General features: G+C 48.6%; 1 protein-coding gene and 1 non-coding gene across 2 annotated transcripts; both read left to right on the forward strand.

Moving 5' to 3' along the window:
• The first annotated feature begins 1,713 nt into the window (after positions 1 to 1,713).
• On the forward strand, positions 1,714 to 16,471 carry SRM (spermidine synthase). Its single transcript, XM_061601614.1, has 8 exons — positions 1,714 to 2,231; positions 3,740 to 3,860; positions 4,838 to 4,930; positions 8,808 to 8,961; positions 11,628 to 11,711; positions 12,799 to 12,944; positions 13,835 to 13,957; positions 15,672 to 16,471. Exons 1-8 carry the CDS (start codon positions 2,038 to 2,040, stop codon positions 15,687 to 15,689), a joined length of 933 nt encoding a protein of 310 aa, XP_061457598.1. The 5' UTR covers positions 1,714 to 2,037; the 3' UTR covers positions 15,690 to 16,471.
• On the forward strand, positions 4,294 to 4,412 carry LOC133373008 (5S ribosomal RNA). Its single transcript, XR_009759606.1, has one exon. It is a non-coding gene; the product is annotated as a 5S ribosomal RNA (ribosomal RNA).
• Positions 16,472 to 17,883: the final 1,412 nt, after the last annotated feature.

A 17,883-nucleotide genomic window follows, 5' to 3' on the forward strand; every position in this document is an offset into this window, starting at 1 on the left:
GGGGATTGAAGCTGCTACCTCCTGCATGCAAAGCAGATTCTTTACCACTGAGCTGTACCCTTTCCCTTAAGTCAGACAGAAACGCAGGAAGCTCCCTTAAGACTGAGTCGCCGTTGGTCCATCTAGCTCAATATTGTCTACACTGACTGGAAGTGACTCTCCAAGGTTGTAGAGTAGGAGACTTTCACAGCTCTGCCTGAAGGACAGAATGGGTAGCTGGCAGGAACCCTGAACAGGAGCGTTCCTGCCGGAGAGGTAAGGGCGCACTTCGTAAAAATCTTTTGAGCCAGGTAAAGTCGGGCAGGCAAGAGACAAGGGGAAGGGAGGGGAACTGGTGTTACAACAGGCAGTTGCCTACTGTCAAGTCAGATGACTGGCCCATCGCCTCAGTATCATTTACCCCTGACTTGCATCAGCTCTTCAGAGTTCCCATCCCTACCCAGGGATGCCTTTGGGGACTGAAGCTGGGACCGTCTGCACAGAAAGCGGGTGTTCTTCCCCTGAGCTACAGTACCTTTTCTCCTGTGCAAAAAGCGAGATCTGAATTTCCACATCGGTTTGGAAGCTGGCCTCCCTCATTCTCGGAAATGTAAGCGCTGGATTTAGATTTGCTTAGCAGTATTTGGCACACAGCAGATAAGACCGGGGTTGGCTTGCTTGTTTGCTTTTCTCAGAGGCTTAAATCAAGCCTTCACTTAAAAGATCTGCTGCCTGACAATGCCAATCTAGGCACCCACAGGTGGGGCAGGGTAGTAACTCTTGTGTGGAGCAGAAACCGTAGAGGCAAAGGTTTGTTTTGCGGCCCAAAAGTGTGATGGTGGTGAGGCAGCTTTGCCTGTTGAATTTCTTGTACGTTGCAGAGGTATTTCTTGATTTATTTAAATTAATTTATTTTTAACTAATTTAATCTTGATATTTTAATATCTGTACTGAGGTCTTTTTAGTTATTTCTGAGTTTAATTATGTTTCGATTTTTGATATAATGGATCTATTTTAAAGTTGTTTATCATATGGTCTTAATTGTATATTGGTTCTTTGTCTGGTGTTCACCGCCCAGAGAGCTTCGGCTATGGGGCGGGATATAAATTTAATTAATAAATAAATAATAATAAATAAAATTATTTAAAGAATTCTTCTCCCGCTCTTCAGCCAAAAAAGGGTCCCCAAGTGGCTCACAGATTCCTTTAAAAAAACAAAAAACCACAGACACAAATCAGACATATGGAGCTGCCTTATCCTGATCTGACCACTGGTGCATTTAGCTCCCGGCTGACCACTCTGACAGCTCCCCAGGATTTCAGGCAGGAACTTTCCCCAGCCCTACCTGGAGCCACTGGGGATTACACCCTGGGACCTTCTGCATGCAGGTCAGGTGCCCTGGCCTCAGGCTTACCCTCTAAACCTGCCATTGCCAACCTGGTGCCTTCCAGATGTTTGGGGCTACAGCTCTCAGTCAGCGCCCATTTCTTCTTCAAACGTCTGTGACTGAGAATTTTGCCTTATGAATGACGCTATTTTTAAAAAAACACTAAGGAAGCCCCACTGAGTTGAACAGAGTTACTCCCGTGTAAAACGTGCGTGGGACAACGTGGCCTTGCTCACCTTTGCTGGAGAGCCACGTGGAGAGGTGCTTCAGCCTGTATCCTTCCCTTCCCTCCTCGCAGCCAATCAGGAGCGCGCAGAGCCCTCCCTCCGCTGCTGCGGCGCCGCATCTGTCTCGTGCAAGGAACGCCCAGCACCCCACGTGGCCGGCCAGCCCAGCAGCGCGCGCAGCTTACGCTGCTTCCTCTCCGCCTCGCCCGCTCGCCCTTTTTGCAGGCTAGCCAATGAGAGGCCAGATCTCCCCACCTTCCCCCTCCCCGGGAGCCGCTTCTGATTGGCCGCCTGTGAGGAGGGCTGGCGGCCCCGCCTCCTTTGAAGCCGCCGCTGCGCCGGTTAGGCTGAGGCGTGCACAGGTGGCAGCGGCGGCGGCACTGCGCTTGCAAGGGAAAGTGGGGTGGGCAGCCGCTTGCCTTGCCTTGCCTAGCTTGGCCGGCCATGGAACTTCGTCTGGAAGGAGCAGCCGCCGCCGCTAGAGGAGGAAAGGAGGAAGCAGCACCCGCAGCCATCATCCAGGAGGGCTGGTTCCGAGAGACGTGCAGCCTCTGGCCCGGGCAGGCCCTCTCTTTGCAAGTGCAGGAGGTTTTGCATCACCAGCGATCGCTCTTCCAGGAGATCCTCGTCTTTAGGAGGTGGGGGAGGAAGAGGAGGAGGAAGGCGGGTCTGCTGGAGGGATGGGGGCAGGATGCGGGTATTAAGCACGTGAGGATGGCGTCGGATGGCGGGGAGTCCATCCGGACGCGTGAACTTCCCGATCCTGTCAAAGCAGGGCTCTGCCTAGCCCAGGTTTACTGTCCCTTGGCTGACAGCTGCTGCGGCGGCTGTCATAGTAACCGAGGAAGCTGCTTTGTGCAGAATCAGACCATTGATCCATCCAGCTCCGCGCTGTCTAAACTGACTGACAGGCAGCAGCTTTTCAGCCCTACCTGGAGATCCCAGCGGTTGAACCTGGAGCCGTGTGCACGCAGAGCAGATGTTCTGCCGCTGAGCTACAGCCCTTCCCTTAAGACACTGGAAGCTGCCTTGTACAGAGTCAGGCCGTGGGTCCAGGGAGATCAGGGTTGTCTACACTGACTAGCAGCAGTTTTCAGGTAGGAGTCTCTTCCAGCCCTACTTGGAGGACTGAACCCTGGGACCTTCTGCCTGAAAAGAAAATGCTTTTGCTGCTGAGCTGTGGCCCTCCCCCAGAAGTCGAGGCTTCTGGGGGGGGGTAATCCCACTCAGCTAGGGCCCTTAGGGTCAGGCTGCTGGGGCATCTAACCTGAGTTTGTTTCCTTCTGCCTGTCAGGGCAGCAGCTGTCGAAGGATGTGCAGAGTGCGGCCCCCTCCAGCCTGCAATGCCTTTTAAATGAGAGAGAGAGAGAGATGTTCTGTATGCAAGGCATGCTAGCTTTGCTGCTTGAGCTACGTCCTTTCTCCAGGAGAAGTTACCATGTCAAGTCAGACTGTAACTCAGCGGGAGAGGACACACTTTGGATGCCAAAGGTCCAAAGAACATTCCCCAGCATCTCACAAGAGATCTGTATGGCCCTTCAGATGTTGTTGGATTCCCAAGAGCCAGTATGGCCAACAGTCAGGGACAGTGGGAGTTGTCACCCAGGATCCCCAGATATTCAAAGAAGGCAGAGTTAGGATGGAAGTAACGCAGGAGCGACAAAGTCCTGCGCTGAGCACACGCTCAGGGCATAGGAGTCGGACCATCGCTTCATCTAGCTCAGTGTTGTCGACACTGGCTGGCAGCAGCTCTCCAGGGTTTCTGACAGGAGTTTTTCCCCAGCCCTCCCTGGAGATGCCAGAGGTCGAACCTGGGGCCCTTTGCATTGCAAAGCAGGTGCTCTGCCACTTCCCCAAAAAAGCAAGGCTCCTAAGAAGGAACATGAGGGGATGAATTGATACATACCTGGGCTTTGATGCATTTTGCAGGGTTTATAGGGATGGGGAACCTCTGTGGCCCTCGAGATATTTGTTGGACTACAATTCCCATCACTCCCAGCCAGCATGGCCACCAGTCAAGGATGATGGGCATTGTAGTCTTGCAGCATCTGGAGGGGCACAGGTCCCCCATCCCCAGGTTAAGGGCCTTAACCTTGGAAGGTGTCTCTGCCCGATCATGTCATCTCTGTCCCTCTCTCCACTCCAGCAAAACATACGGGAATGTTTTAGTCCTCGATGGCGTCATCCAGTGCACAGAGAGGGACGAGTTTTCGTACCAGGAAATGATTGCCAACCTCCCCTTGTGCAGCCACCCAAATCCACGGAAGGTGAGGCCTCCTTGTGTTGTCAGAGAACTGCCCCTGAGCGCAATCACAAGCAGAGCTTTGCAGGATCAGGCCGGATGGCCATCTAGCCCAGTATCCTGTCCCTGACAGGAGTCAACAAGCTGCTTTTGGGTAGTATCCAATGTTGTTCCTCCTCGGAGTAAACCACAACTGAAGTTAAAGGAGATGTCTAACTTAGATCCATTAATTTCACTCAGTCTACTCTGAGTAAGACTGATTTGTATAGAACCCTCTGTTTTTGGTGAATGGTATATTTTTTGCCAGATTTGAGCCTTTGTTCATTTTTAAGAGGGGGGGTGCGCTTCCAGGGTTCTGTGGATTCATTGTTGTTTTCATTGTTTGCTTTTAAATGCTGTATTTTGCATTTCTGTAAGTCGCCTTCAGTTGTTCTTTGAGAGAGGCTACTAGGAAATTTGCCGATGGCCATACTATCCTGAACACGCCCAATCTCATCTGATCTTGGAAGCTAAGCAGGGTCAGGCCTGGTTAGTACTTGGATGGGAGACCGCCTGTGAATACCGGGTGCCGTAGGCTTAGAGGAAGGCAATGGTAGACCACCTCTGAATACCTCTTACCATGAAAACCCTATGAATATATCCGAAAAAAGATTCATAGGGTTGCCATAAGTCGTAATCGACTTGAATCCTTGACCGGCGGCCATGCTGGCTGGGAGTGATGGGAATTGTAGTCCAACAACAAACTAGGACATTGAATTAATAAACAGCAACAAGGGTAGGATATTGTATGTTGCGGGAAAGGGTGAGGGTAATGAGCTATGTCTGTATGAGGAAAGGTTATGGTGTTTTGCTTACAGAAAGAAGGTTGAAGGGTGTAGCTGGCTTGTCCTTAAATCAGGAACTGCGGGATCTCGCCAAGGGTGAAAAAGGTTCCTAAGTTCCTATGCAAAAGGGTACGTGGGCATTCTTGGGCCAAAATAATAGTTCCTTCCGCTCATTCAGGTGCTTATTATTGGTGGTGGTGATGGAGGAGTTCTGCGAGAAGTAGTGAAGCATCCCTCTGTGGAGTCTGTAATACAGTGTGAAATTGACAAGGTAATTCATTTAAGTTGATTCTGTTTGTGGTTTGCTTCCTGTCAAATATCTCAAAAAACCCACAATGAAAATGTATATAAATGAATTTCATATATCAGACCCATTTTTAACAAGTTGTATCTAATGCTAGTCCTACTCAGAGGAGACCCATTGAAATTCATGGCCATGGTTAACATAGGTGCACTTGCGTCACTTAGGCTGCAATCCAATACACACTTACCAGGGGGTAAGTCCCACTGAACCCAAAGGAGCTTATTTCTGAGTAGACATGTACTGGATTGCAGCCTATGTCTCCAACTTAGTGAGATACATCCCAAGAAATATTTTTAAAGTTCATATATAAGAACAATTTTTTAAAAATCAAATCCAAAACAGATACAAACTGGGATTAAATAAATCTCCACTTAAAAGGCTTGTTGAAAAAGGAAGGTGCCAAAAAGACAATAGGGATATTAATGGTTAAGGTGTTGGACTACAACCTGGGAGACCGGGGTTCGAATTCCCACATAGCCATGAAGCTCACTGGGCGACCTTGGGCCAGTCACTGCCTCTCAGCCTCATGAAAACCCTATTCAGAGGGTCGCCATAATTCGGAATTGACTTGAAGGCAGTACAATTACATTTTATTGGTAACTGTGCTGTTTTAGCTTTTAGATACAGAGGCTTGCATACACACCATGCATTTGAAGCACCTTGAATGCACATGATTTCCCCTAAAGAATCCTAGGAATTATAGTTTATCCCTCACAGGGCGCTACAGTTACCACCCAGCACCTTAGCAAACAACCAAATAACTGCCGCAATAAAATTACAAAATTGGTCCACCTCGGTGCCACTACAAGAGGCAAGCCTTCTGGTGGAGCTAGTCCCTGATAGACCCTTGTTGAGAGAGACTAACTTTTTCTTGTCTTCTGAGAGAAGTTTTCAAAATGCCTTGGAGTGGAGATTTTTTAATTTGTCGCTCAGTCTAATACTGGACACCGTGGCTGGCATCCCGACAGAATTGAGCCACAAACGGGGCCACAGAGAAACAAGGTCTCGGGGATGCTCAGGAGAATTATAGGAACGCAGGCAGCTGCCTTAGACCACTGGTCCATCTAGCTTAGTATTGTCTACACTGACTGGCAGCAGTTGTCCAGGGTTTCAGAGAAGGGATGCTTCCTAGCCTTACCTGGAGATACCAGGGATTGTACCTGGGGCTTTCTTCATGCAAGGCAGAACCTTTTTAAAAAAAATAAAATCCAAAGATGAAGGGTTCAAAAATCTCCACCATGGAGATCTCACATGTTGTGTTTCAAGGCAGGATGGAATGTTTGTCAATTGTAAAAGAAATCGGGGGAGGAAGGATGGTGTGTTGGCCTACATGACCCCCTTTAGAGGAGGACTGACTTGGAGGAAGACATGGTTAGGTGGAACCCTAAACACAAGTGCTCCTGTTGGGGTGTTTGTGAAGATTATGCTGCGACATTTTGTTGCAGGCCAGACTTGTTCTAATGAAGGTTGCCTCCTTGCACTCGATGCACTCGACTGTGAATTTTTCAAGGCACACTGCATTGGTAGGTCTTATTTGCGTTGTGCAAAAGGGACTTTCTCTGTTCCTCTCCTCCCCCCCAAAAAAAAGTCTTCCCAAGGTTGGGTGGAGAAGGAAGTGAAGATCTTGCTTTTGTGCCCAGAAGGCACAAAAAAGGCTGGAAGGGAAGGAGTTTCGCTTGGAACTGGGTGTTCCTTGCTAAAGACGGGTGCCGCTTGAGAAATCAGAGCCCGAGGGCAAGGATAGGTTGATAACTGCTCTGTCAGGTACCAGATGTCAGACTGCTGACGCCCTCAGAGACAGCAGGAGAGGGAAGTAATTGGGCTACTGACAGAAACTTTGCAAGCTGTTTTAAGTCGTCTCATTGCTGGAGGTTTTTATTTTTTTTAAAAAAAAATCTATATCTCTTTTTAATTTTCTCTGTACCCAAGTGCATCCTATACACTAACAAACGCCAAGTGTTGGTGGTCCTTAGGGTTATATCAAGTGCTAGCCCTGCTCAGAGTAAACCCACTGAAGTTAATGACTGTTGCTGACTTAGGTGCATTAATGTCAACGGGTCTACTTCAAATAAGACTAGCATACTTATGTAACCAAAATACACACACACACACGTGTACAAGAGGAAGGAATTAGCAGGAAATCTCAAGATTTGCAGAAAAGTACCAAAAAAGGGGGAGATACTAAGGGAGAGGAAACCCCTAAAATAGTCCAGTGAAGGCTGAGTACATAATGCTGATTGGCTATTGGGGGTGGGAAAGCAGATGGGAGGTGAAAGGCAATGGAGTCTTGTGAAGAAGGGCATGGCTAGATGGCTGGCTGGACCTGAGAACAGTGGCATTCCATACTGCAACATTTTGTTGTGGGTCCCACTTATTGGTTGCCATTCTGATCCACACGCTGGACAATCACACCGCAACATTTTGTTGCAGGTCCAGCTCATTGGTTGCCATTCTGATCCACGTGCTGGACAATACATTGCCAGCATCATAAATTGTGTGTGGGGGGGATGGAATGGAATGTCCTGAAAAAGGGCATGACTGCCTGGCAGCTTTAGCAGCAGCACTCCACACTGCAATATCTTGCCGCAGTTTATTTATTTATTATGTATTTATTTATTACATTTATATACCGCCCCATAGCCAAAGGTCTCTGGGCGGTTTGCAGCAATTAAAAACATTAAAAACAAATATACAAATTTTAAAACACAAAAAACATTTTTTTTAAAAAAAAAAATGTTAAAAACAATTTAAAAACACATGCTAAAATGCCTGGAAAGTCTTCACCTGGCACCGAAAAGATAAGTGTTGGCGCCAGGTGCACCTTGTCAGGGAGATCATTCCATAATTTGGGGGCCACCACTGAGAAGGCCCTCTCTCTTGTTGCCAGCCTCCCAGCTTCCCTCAGAGTAGGCACCCAGAAGAGGGCCTTTGATGTTGAGCATAGTGTACGGGTGGGTTCATGTCGGGAGAGGCGTTCCAGCAGTTCTCACTTGTCTCCTGCTAAAAGGGCTCCCACGTGGCAGAGTTGGGGACAGGCCTCTCTCCCCCAGACCATCAAGAGGTGCCGCTCATCAGAACAGACAATGGCTGGCTGATGGATTTGAAGGGTCTGACTTCAAGCTAAGTATGATTCTTACAGGGAAAGGCCACAACTCGAAAGTCTTTAAAGTTGGAAGATGCGGAAGAGGCAAAAGAAAATCCTTCTTCACACAGCACATAATTAAACTGTGGAATTCACTGTCAAAAGAGGCAGTGATGGCCACCAGCATGGATGGCTTTTGAAGAAGATTAGACAAACACATGGAGGATAAGGCTGTCAGTGGCTACTAGCCACAATTGCTACGTTCTGCCTCCACTGTGAGGCCTTACGGCTCTGAATCCCAGTTGCTGGAAGCCGCAGGAGGGGAGAGTGCTCTTGCGCTCAGGTCCTCCTTGCGGGCTTCCCATTGGGGCATACAGCTGACTGTTGTGAGAACAGGATCCTGGACTAGATGGGCTTTGAGTCTGGTCCGCCAAGCTCTCCCTGTGTTCTTTCCCAGAGAGGTCCTTCGATGCAGAAGGGCCCTGACTTAATTTCCTGGCATTCCCTGTCAAAAGTAACACAGAGCAGCTTATATTTCAAATGTCCGTATTAAGAATAGAATTAAGACAATAGAAGACATAGCACAAAAGGAAAAGGGACTCAAGAGAGAGGAGAGGTGGAACAAGCTCAGGCACTTTTATTACTTTGCGATAAATAATTTTGTCGTTGTGTTTTTTTAAATTTATTGTACAGTGAGTCAGTGGGAGGTTTGCCCTCAACAGGGTGTGGCTTATAATAGTTAAACGAATAAAAATTTTACAGGATGTGATTCAAGCATCTATGAAATACCTCCCGGGTATGGCCGTGGGTTATTCCAGCCCAAAACTCACCTTGCACGTCGGGGACGGCTTTGAATTCATGAAGCAGAACCAGGAGGCTTTTGATGTGATCATCACAGACTCCTCTGACCCCATGGGTGAGTGTTGAGGGCATTCTGCGTTGTGTCGGGCAACCCTATTTTGAGAACGGGCCTTGTGTACATTGGTACACGTTGGTGCGTTATCTATGGGCAGATCCACACTCTACATTTTATAGCATGTGACTTCCCCAAAAGAATCCTGGGAACTGTAGTTTGTTAAAGGGGCTTGGAATTTGTAGCTGCTTATATATAATATATATATATAATTATTTTTTATTGATTTTCAGAAATATAAAAGAACTTTGGTACACCGTCAAAGAAGGGAATATTAGACATGTACAATACAGATTCGCAGTACCACAAATAATGAATTATTCCCACTTATAAATTGTAAGTGGGGCAGAATAATGAATAACAACCAAAGACCCCCCTGACTAAACTTCCCAGCTCCTTAGCAGTGGCATAAACAAAAGGGTATGCATAGCAGAGCTAACAGGTCAAGGGCTAACAAAATATCAGTTGCTGGCATGTTTGAACAAAGGACAGGAAAATGCGTTCTTATGTGATATTTTCCTAATGCCATGTAAGACCTACAAGGAGTTTTGGGTTGCAGTGCCATCAGTACACAGATGACACTCAGCTCTATCTCTCCTTTAAGTCCTCACCGGAGTTGGCTGTGAATACCATGTCCAAGTGCCTAGAATCCGTAAGTGGATGGATGGGAGAGAATAGGCTGAAGCTGAACCCCGACAAGACTGAGGTATTACTTGTGGGAGATAAAAGGAAGTTAGGAATTACTGACCTGATGCTTGATGGGGTAAGTTTACCCCTGAAGGACCAGGTCCGCAGTCTTGGGGTCATACTTGACTCCCAGCTGTCCATGGAGGCTCAGATTACAGCAGTGAGCCAGGCAGCTTGGTATCAATTACATCTGATACGGAGACTGCGTCCCTATCTTCCTGTTCACCTGCTCCCTCAGGTGATACATGCCCCGGTCTCCTCTCGCTTAGACTACTGCAATGCGCTGTACGTGGGGTTACCCTTGAAAACGGTCCGGAAATTACAGCTGGTACAGAACGCGGCGGCACACTTGATTACGCATAGCCGTCGCTGGGATCATATCACCCCAGTGTTATTAGATCTTCACTGGCTACCAGTTGTCTACCGGGCCCAATTCAAGGTGTTGGTGTTGACCTTTAAAACCCTCTACGGTTTCGGCCCAGTATATCTGAAGGAACGCCTCCAGAATCACCGATTGTGCCGCCTGATGAGATCAGCCTCGCAAGACCATGTCTCGGTCCCACCGGTGAGAACAGCTAGGCTGGTACGGACCAGAGAGAGGGCCTTCTCTGTTGTGGCCCCCACCCTCTGGAACTCCTTCCCTTTTGATCTCAGACATGCTCCCTCCCTGTCCAGCTATCGCCGAGCCTTGAAGACCTGGCTCTTCAGGCAGGCCTACAAGATTGGGACAGATTAATTTATGTTCTGAATTAATGAATGGTTTTTTAGCTTAAAATTTGATTATGTTGATGTATATGGATTGTTTTTATTCTTGTTGTTCGTCGCCTAGAGCGTCCCTAACCCGGACAGATAGGCGGCTGAAAAATAACATTTATTATTATTATTATTAAGGAATTGTTAGCTCTGTGAGGGGGAAACTGCAGTTCCCAGGATTCTTTGGGGGGGGGGGCGTCATGTGATTTAAACATGCGCTGGAAGTGCTTTGAATGTATGGTGTGGCTCTGGCACGTGTCTTCTAGTATGCCTTGAAAGTTGGAGCTCTTCAGTAACAAAATCAGGCTCAGCGGTTTGCTAAACATTGGGACAACTTTCTTCTGTGGAGAAAATGGTCCCATCAAAGATTAGCGAGCTGTGCTTAGGCGGTATATGTGAGCCACACCCATTCATAGGAGTTTTGCTGCGGTTCATAACTCACGTGGGTTACACCAGATTCACAGTTGGCCTCACTCATATGTCAGGGCAAACCTCCTTTCCCCATCCTGCCACCGTCTAGCCATTTTGGACTGCAACTCCCAACACAGCTGATGAGAGTTGTTGGCCAAAATGGCTAGAGGGCACCGGGTTGGGGAAGGCTGCGATAAGGTATAAAGACTGTCTGATCCCTTACGCGCCACCTCGATTACTGACTTCTCCTGCTGGGGCGTGTCTTGTGGTTCCCCACACCCCCGAGGTTTACTAGGGGCTGAGCCTTTAGTGTGGCAGGCCCTGCCCTGTGGAACTCCCTGCCAGTGGAGGTTCAGGAGGAATCATTCCTGACTTCTTTTAGACCAGCCTTTCCCAGTCTTTGGGTGACCAAATGTTGCTAGACTACACGTCCCGTCATTCCTGACCATTGGCCATGCTGGCTGGGGCTGATGGGAGTTGTAGTCCAACAGTATCCGGAGACCCAAAGGCTGGAAAAAGCTGTTTGAAACGTCTCCTGAAAACGGTGTTGTTCAGACAGGCCTTTGCAACACCAATCTCTTTTGCTACCAACCGGTATTCGTTGACGCTTTCGTTTTGTTGTTGCTTAATTGTGCATGGTGTACACTGCCTTGTAAGTTTGCAGAAGCCTGGTTTATAAATAAAGAAATAATCCATAGCTGGTGAATGCGCGGACAGCACCCTCCGGCAATATGCCAAAGTCCCAAGCAGTTGGCAAGGTGAAGCGTCCTGGTGGTTTTCGTACTCGATCGCCTCTGGCATCATTCCTTCCTCCGCAGGTCCTGCAGAAAGCCTGTTCAAAGAATCGTACTACCAGCTGATGAAGACAGCTCTGCGGGAAGATGGGATTCTCTGCTGCCAAGGTTAGGGCCTGCTTAAATAGAAAGGCGTCCGTAGCTGAGTGCTGGTTTATCAGTTGGGGTTCTGAGGATAATTTTGAGGTGCTGGGTTTCCCCCTTTTTTAAAGCAGGGATGGGGAGGCAGGTTACCCCTAGATGCTGCTGAGACTCTCCTTAGCCAAGGGGTCGGGGAGCTTTTTTTTTACCTGCGGATGTTGCTACATTAGAGTTGCCATCAGCCCCAGCGAGCGTGGCCAATGGCCAGGGACAGTGGGAGTTGTAGTTCAGCAACATCTGGAGGGCCAAAGGTTTCTCCGTCCCTGCTCTGAAACCTTGTGCTGCCTGGGATTTGCAAGATAGGAGGACGCCCCCTGCACGTTATGATGCCTAAACAGAACTAAAGCTAAGCTGAAAGTTTCAGCCAAGTTGGTGTAGGGGGTGGCTTTTTGCACGTGAAGCAGGGTGCTAAACTGCCTCGCTTCATTTGGGTGACCTCGGGTGAGTCCCCATGTCTCAGCCTAACCTACCTCACAGGGTTGTTGTGAGGATAAAATAGAGAGAAAATCTTGCATGCCAGCTTGAACTCCTTGTGGAGAAAGGTGGACTATATATTACCAATAAGTTGCATTCTACTAAGTTTTACTCAAAATAGACATGTTGGAAATTAATGAACCTAAGTTAGTTGTGTCCATGAACTTCAGTAGGTCTACTCGGAGTAGCGCTGGGTACAACCCAAGTTTACTAGCCTGCAAATAAATAAAAATACTGGCCTTTTACTTACTACCCATTTTTAAATTGAAAAGCCCCCAAAGTTGTAACTTCTCTTCATGAAGGAATTGAATCCAGCCTCCTGATAGTTGCGGGCTTATTTCGCAAGACTAGTGTAGGGCCTTCTAAGTGATTGCCCCCCCCCCGGCAGTGGGACGCGCTATGAAGTCATTTGGTGGTTCAGTCCAGATCTAGTTCTTTGGAAGCCTGCCCCCTAGTGCCTGACAGGGTGAAGAGCCCTGGAGAGTCTGGGCTGCCCAGAGGACATTGAGAAGTAAGAGCCACTTTTTCGCTCCCCTGGAAGGATTTGCTAACATCTCTCTCCACATTCCCCCCCGGCTAGGCGAATGCCAGTGGTTGCACCTTGACCTCATTAAGGAGATGCGGCAGTTCTGCAAGTCGTTGTTCCCCGTGGTCGAGTATGCCTACTGCACCATCCCGACGTACCCCAGCGGACAAATCGGCTTCATGCTCTGCAGCAAGAACGCGGTAAGTGCCGGGAGTTCCCTGCTGTCTTTCTGTAGATCAGGGTTGGGGAACTGAATGTGGCCTTTCAGGCCCCTCTTATCCAGCCCCCAGGACCTTTCCAGGCCGTGCCTCTTTCCCAGGATGCACCCCTCATTGGCCCTGCTATGCATCCCCTCTGACTGGTTCAAGTGACCTGGGATAACGCCTCTGGATGGAGAGATCTTGGAGGCAAATGCGCACAGAAACCTTTGACTCTTCTTTGGCAGAAATATGGGGTTGTAGACCCACTACAGTGAATGAACCTCAGTTAGTTGTGTCCGTTAACCTCAGTGGGTTTACTCTGTGTAGGGTGAGCATTGGAGACAACTCATAGTGTGCAGTGCAAAAAGTAACCATTGGATCCGTATCTTTTGCCACCACTGACGATTGGCCCCCGAAGGGTTGCCCATGAGGGAGTGCAGCCCTTGGGCTGAAAAGGGTTCCCCATCCCTGCCATGGAGTTAGTGCCAGTAGGGTGTATCTGTGTCTGGGGCAGGGGTGGTGGAAGGAAGAGCCGCAGCTCCATGGTAGAGCACATGCTTTGCATGCAGAAGGTCTCCAGGGTTTCAGAGACAGGCATGTCTTCCCAGCCCTACCTGGAGACAGCGGGGATCAAACCTGGTGCCTTCTGCATGCAAAGCAGATGCTATGCTGCTGAGCGACGGCCTTCCCTGTTCTTCTGCATGCCTCTCCTCTCACTCTTGGTTCTGTGCCACGAGGGGTGGGGAGGTGCCTTATGTGAGCATCGACAACTATGCTGGTGCATGTTCTTACTTGAGGATCGCCAAGCAAACAAGGGCACATGAGGCTGCTTTGAGCTTTCTCTCTGAGCTGCCAACTTCCGCCTGATCGTCCCTCCCTTTCTCCCGCAGAACACTAATTTCCGGGAGCCGGCCCAACAGCTGTCCCAGGAGCAAGTGGAGGAAATGAACCTGAAGTATTATAACTCGGACATCCACCGGGCAGCCTTTATCCTGCCAGAATTTGCACGCAAGGTAACAAGGGGTGGTGGGTGGGCTTGCAAAATGATGTTTTATTTTCCTGAGCTGCAGAGCAGGCTTCCAGAGTCCTGAGTGGTGTCCCTTCATTTCGGGTGGGGGGACATCAGAACACGGCCTGTTTTCCACCTAGCTTGGGGGGGGGGTGTCTGATTCCAGCTGGAAAAGCAGCCACCACCTGAAAGTGCCAGAGACCATTTCGACTGTAGGCTTCTGTTTGGGGCCAAAACGTAATTCTAGAGGTCAGTTATTTTTTTGCTGTTAGTGGGGTTATGTTTTCGTACTTTATTGTTTCGTGTTTGATCATGAATTGTAAGGGGATTGCTTTGTTTTATTGTAAATTTCTTCATGAGACATTTTCGTTATTGTTGCTATTTTAGTTTTGTCGGTAACTTAGGTATGGAACTTTGTCCATGCTGCAAGCCACCTTGAGCATAGATTACTATGGAAGGGTGGCCTACCAATGAGCCACACTCATGAGCTGGACCGGGGGGGAGGGAAAGCCCATCTAGCTGAGTGTCCCGTTCTCCACAGACAGCAGATGAAGGCATGCAGCCCTTCTTCTCTGTTCTCATCGCTCAGCCATATCCAGAGCTTGGAAAAGTTACTTTTTTTAAACTACAACTGCCATCAGCCCCAGCCAGCATGGCCACTAGATTGGCCTGATGGGAGTTGTAGTTCAAAAAAATAACTTTTCCAAGCTCTGGCCGTATCATTATTATTGTTGTTGTTATTATTATTGTTGTTGTTGTTGTTGTTAATAGTAATAATAGTAATAGTAATAATAATAATAATAATAATAATTACACTTCTATACCGCCCCATAGCCGAAGCTCTCTGGGCGGTTTACAACAGAAAAGCAATATACCATCACATTTTGTACAATTGCTAGTAAAAGAAAACAAATATATCCCATTTTAAATAAACATAACTGAACACTAAATCACAAGCAATACGCGTATCTTCAAAAACAAACTAGAACAATTGTAAAAATATCTAAAGGAAAACCATACATCACATTATAAAATATAACCGAGCAATACATCTCAAACAATTCACATATCATCAGAAGCAGAACAAAAAAAATATAACAGTTGTAAAATATGTCTAAAACAAAGTTCTCTACTGTCCCGTTGTGCTTCTCCCCACCACCACCTTCTATAAAGAATAAACAAAGTTCTTTCCACATGCCATATATTTCCATGGCTTCTCTCCTATATGGGTGGTGTAATGAGTATATTCTCAAACTTTCATTTGGATTCCTGCAATGATGGCCTTATAGGCCCCTTCCAACTCTACTATTCTATGCAACAATGAATCTTTTCCCTTGTTTTCCCTTTCTGATATTCTGGAGGGATTATCATGCATTTTTATATATATATATCTTGGCCTTGTATAGTTTTTTACCAGGAGCTGCAGGTCTTAAGGTTTATACCAATTGCAGCTCCTGCTTGGAGAAAACCCTCTTGAAATTAATGGGCGCAACTAGCTAAGGACCCTGGGAAGCCCCCTTGGGCTTGGTCCATCTAACTCAATGTTGTCTACACTGACTGGCAGCAGCTACCAGGGATTGAACTTTGGACCTTCTGCACATGAGCCAGATGTTCTACCACTGAGCTGCAGCTAGTTGGGAGACAGCCTTTTCCTTTGCTGGTCTGTCTAACGTTAACAGGTCAATTCCTGTTTTTTCTTGTCTGTTTCTCCCCACTAGGCTCTGAGCACCGTGTGAGAATCCTGACGGGCAGCTCTGCCTCTTGCCTCGGACACCTCCCCGCCGGTGGTGGGCGTGGGGAGGAATGACCCCCGAAGCAGCATCAACATAGCGAGTTTTCTCCAGCAGGTGGCCTGGCCCACCCCACGCTCCCTAGCCAGCCACCGAAACATTCCTTCCAATTATGTATTAAAAAAGGACTCTGGGCTCCTACGCCACCCCTGGCACGGGACTCTAAAAACAAACAGAAAACCAGTTCAGGCTTCGCTGTCGGTCCATTGCTTGGGCTGCTCTTTCTAAGATGTGGAGCTCTAATGCAGAGCCTTCAGGCACCCGCCTGCATCCATTTTAAGCCCCCGTGTACCCACTCAAAGTGCTGTATTTATAACTGACAATGTACCTTCCTCCTCCTTCGACGGTTATTCTGTAGTTAAGAAGGATCAGACACCCCACCTTGTCAGGGGTGCGTGTGTGAGAGAGCTGGCTGAGTTTCCCCCCATGGACTGGATACTTTTTCAGTTTTGCTCCTGCGCTGTTAGGCCACCCCTTTTTTTCTCCCCCCTCCGCCCTTCACTTCTCTCCCCCCCCCCGCCAGTTTCCACGGGACAACCCACACCTCTTTCTCCTTGCCTGATTGGGTGCTTGGCCGCCCGCCCACGTCCCCCCCTCCCCAAAATGGAATGCCCGCCGTCGACTCTTCAGCCAATCGGTGGCAGGGGGGGTGCGCTCCGGAGGCGGGCGTGGTCTGTAGAGAACCGTTAACCTCTTTGTATAGTAAAACAAATTTGAAAAGTAAAACAAAATATTGTTTTGTTAAAGGGGGAGAGGGGGAGCTTGAGGTACACTCTCTCCCCTTTCTGTGGTGAGAGCGACTGGGATGCCTTGGTGGTTGTCTTGCAACCAAGCCTGCCTAGCGGCCATAAGCATCCTGGCAGAAAAGTGAAACATTTCTGACGGCTTATCACACGTGTGTGTGCAGAGGGGAGACTTTGGCCCTCCAGAGACTGCTGAACTCCCAACCCCCATCATTCTTGGCCTTTGGTCAAGCTGCCTTGGGCTGATGGGAGTTTGGAGTCCAGCAACATCTGGGGAGGGGGGACAGGTTCCCATTGCCCTGGACTCCTAACACCCATCATGATCAGGGACGATGGGAGCTGTAATGCAGCAATATCTGCTGGGGTGGGGGACTGCAGGTTTCCTGTCCTGGGCCTACGGCGGGAAGAGAGCCCTTTTCCCTCTTCTGTTTACACTGGAGCTTGGTAACACATAAAGCTCTACTTCATGAGAATTTCATTACCTGTGCTGGGAAAAACAGAAGGGAGTAGTAAAAGAGGAAGGCCAAACAAGAGATGGGTTGATTCCATAAAGGAAGCCACAGACCTGAACTTACAAGACCTGAACATGGTAGCTCATGGCAGATGCTGTTGGAGGTTGCTGATTCATAGGGTCACCAGAAGTCGAAATCGACTTGAAGGCACATAACAACAACAAATCTGTTGGTGGGATGGGAGAGGGGTGTTGACGTCACTTCTTGGCACAGCTAGGAACATAGGAACCTGCCATAAGCTAGCCAGACCGTTGCTCCATTTTGCTCAGTATTGTCCACACTGACTGGCAGCGGCTCTACAGGATTTCGGACAGGGGTCTTTGCCATCCTCTCTGGAGATCCTAGGGGTTGAACCTGGGACCTTCCACATGCAAAATAGGAGGCTCTCCGGCTGGGCTGGAGCCCTTTCCTTAAGACGGAGGAACATACCTTCTGCTGAGTCATCTAGCTAAGGGGTATCTGCACTAACTGGCAGAGCCTCTCCAGGGTTTGAGAAGTGGGGAGTCTGTCCCAGCCCTGCCTGGAAATCCTTGGGATTAGACCGGAGACCTTCCGCATGCCAGGCAGATGCGCTGCCTCTGAGCCACAGCTGTTTTCACGTTCCGCAGCTCCGATTGCCAAGATAGATTGGGGTGGAATAATATGCCTTGAAATCTCAGAAGGGACCAGGCGAGGTATACTGAGTGTCAGCTGAGCAAGACTGGGCTGCTCACTGGGCAGAGTCACTTCCAGAAGCACTCAGTACAGAGAGAGGGAGGCCCACGTATCCAAGCTCTCCCTCTTAGGAGAGCTTCCTAAGGACCCTAGGAAGTTGCCTTATGCCACTGGTCCATCTAGTTTAGTATTCTCTGCACGGACTGGCAGCAGCTGTTGGACGGAGGACAT

This window comes from Rhineura floridana, chromosome 18 (assembly GCF_030035675.1).
Source record: "Rhineura floridana isolate rRhiFlo1 chromosome 18, rRhiFlo1.hap2, whole genome shotgun sequence".
NCBI lineage: Eukaryota > Metazoa > Chordata > Lepidosauria > Squamata > Rhineuridae > Rhineura > Rhineura floridana.

Coding starts and splice junctions, on each gene's coding strand:
- SRM (XM_061601614.1), top strand. CDS start 2,038: ATGGAACTTCGTCTGGAAGGAGCAGCCGCCGCCGCTAGAGGAGGAAAG. Junction 2,232..3,739: donor GAGATCCTCGTCTTTAGGAG/GTGGGGGAGGAA, acceptor TCTCCACTCCAG/CAAAACATACGGGAATGTTT. Junction 4,931..8,807: donor TACAGTGTGAAATTGACAAG/GTAATTCATTTA, acceptor AAAATTTTACAG/GATGTGATTCAAGCATCTAT.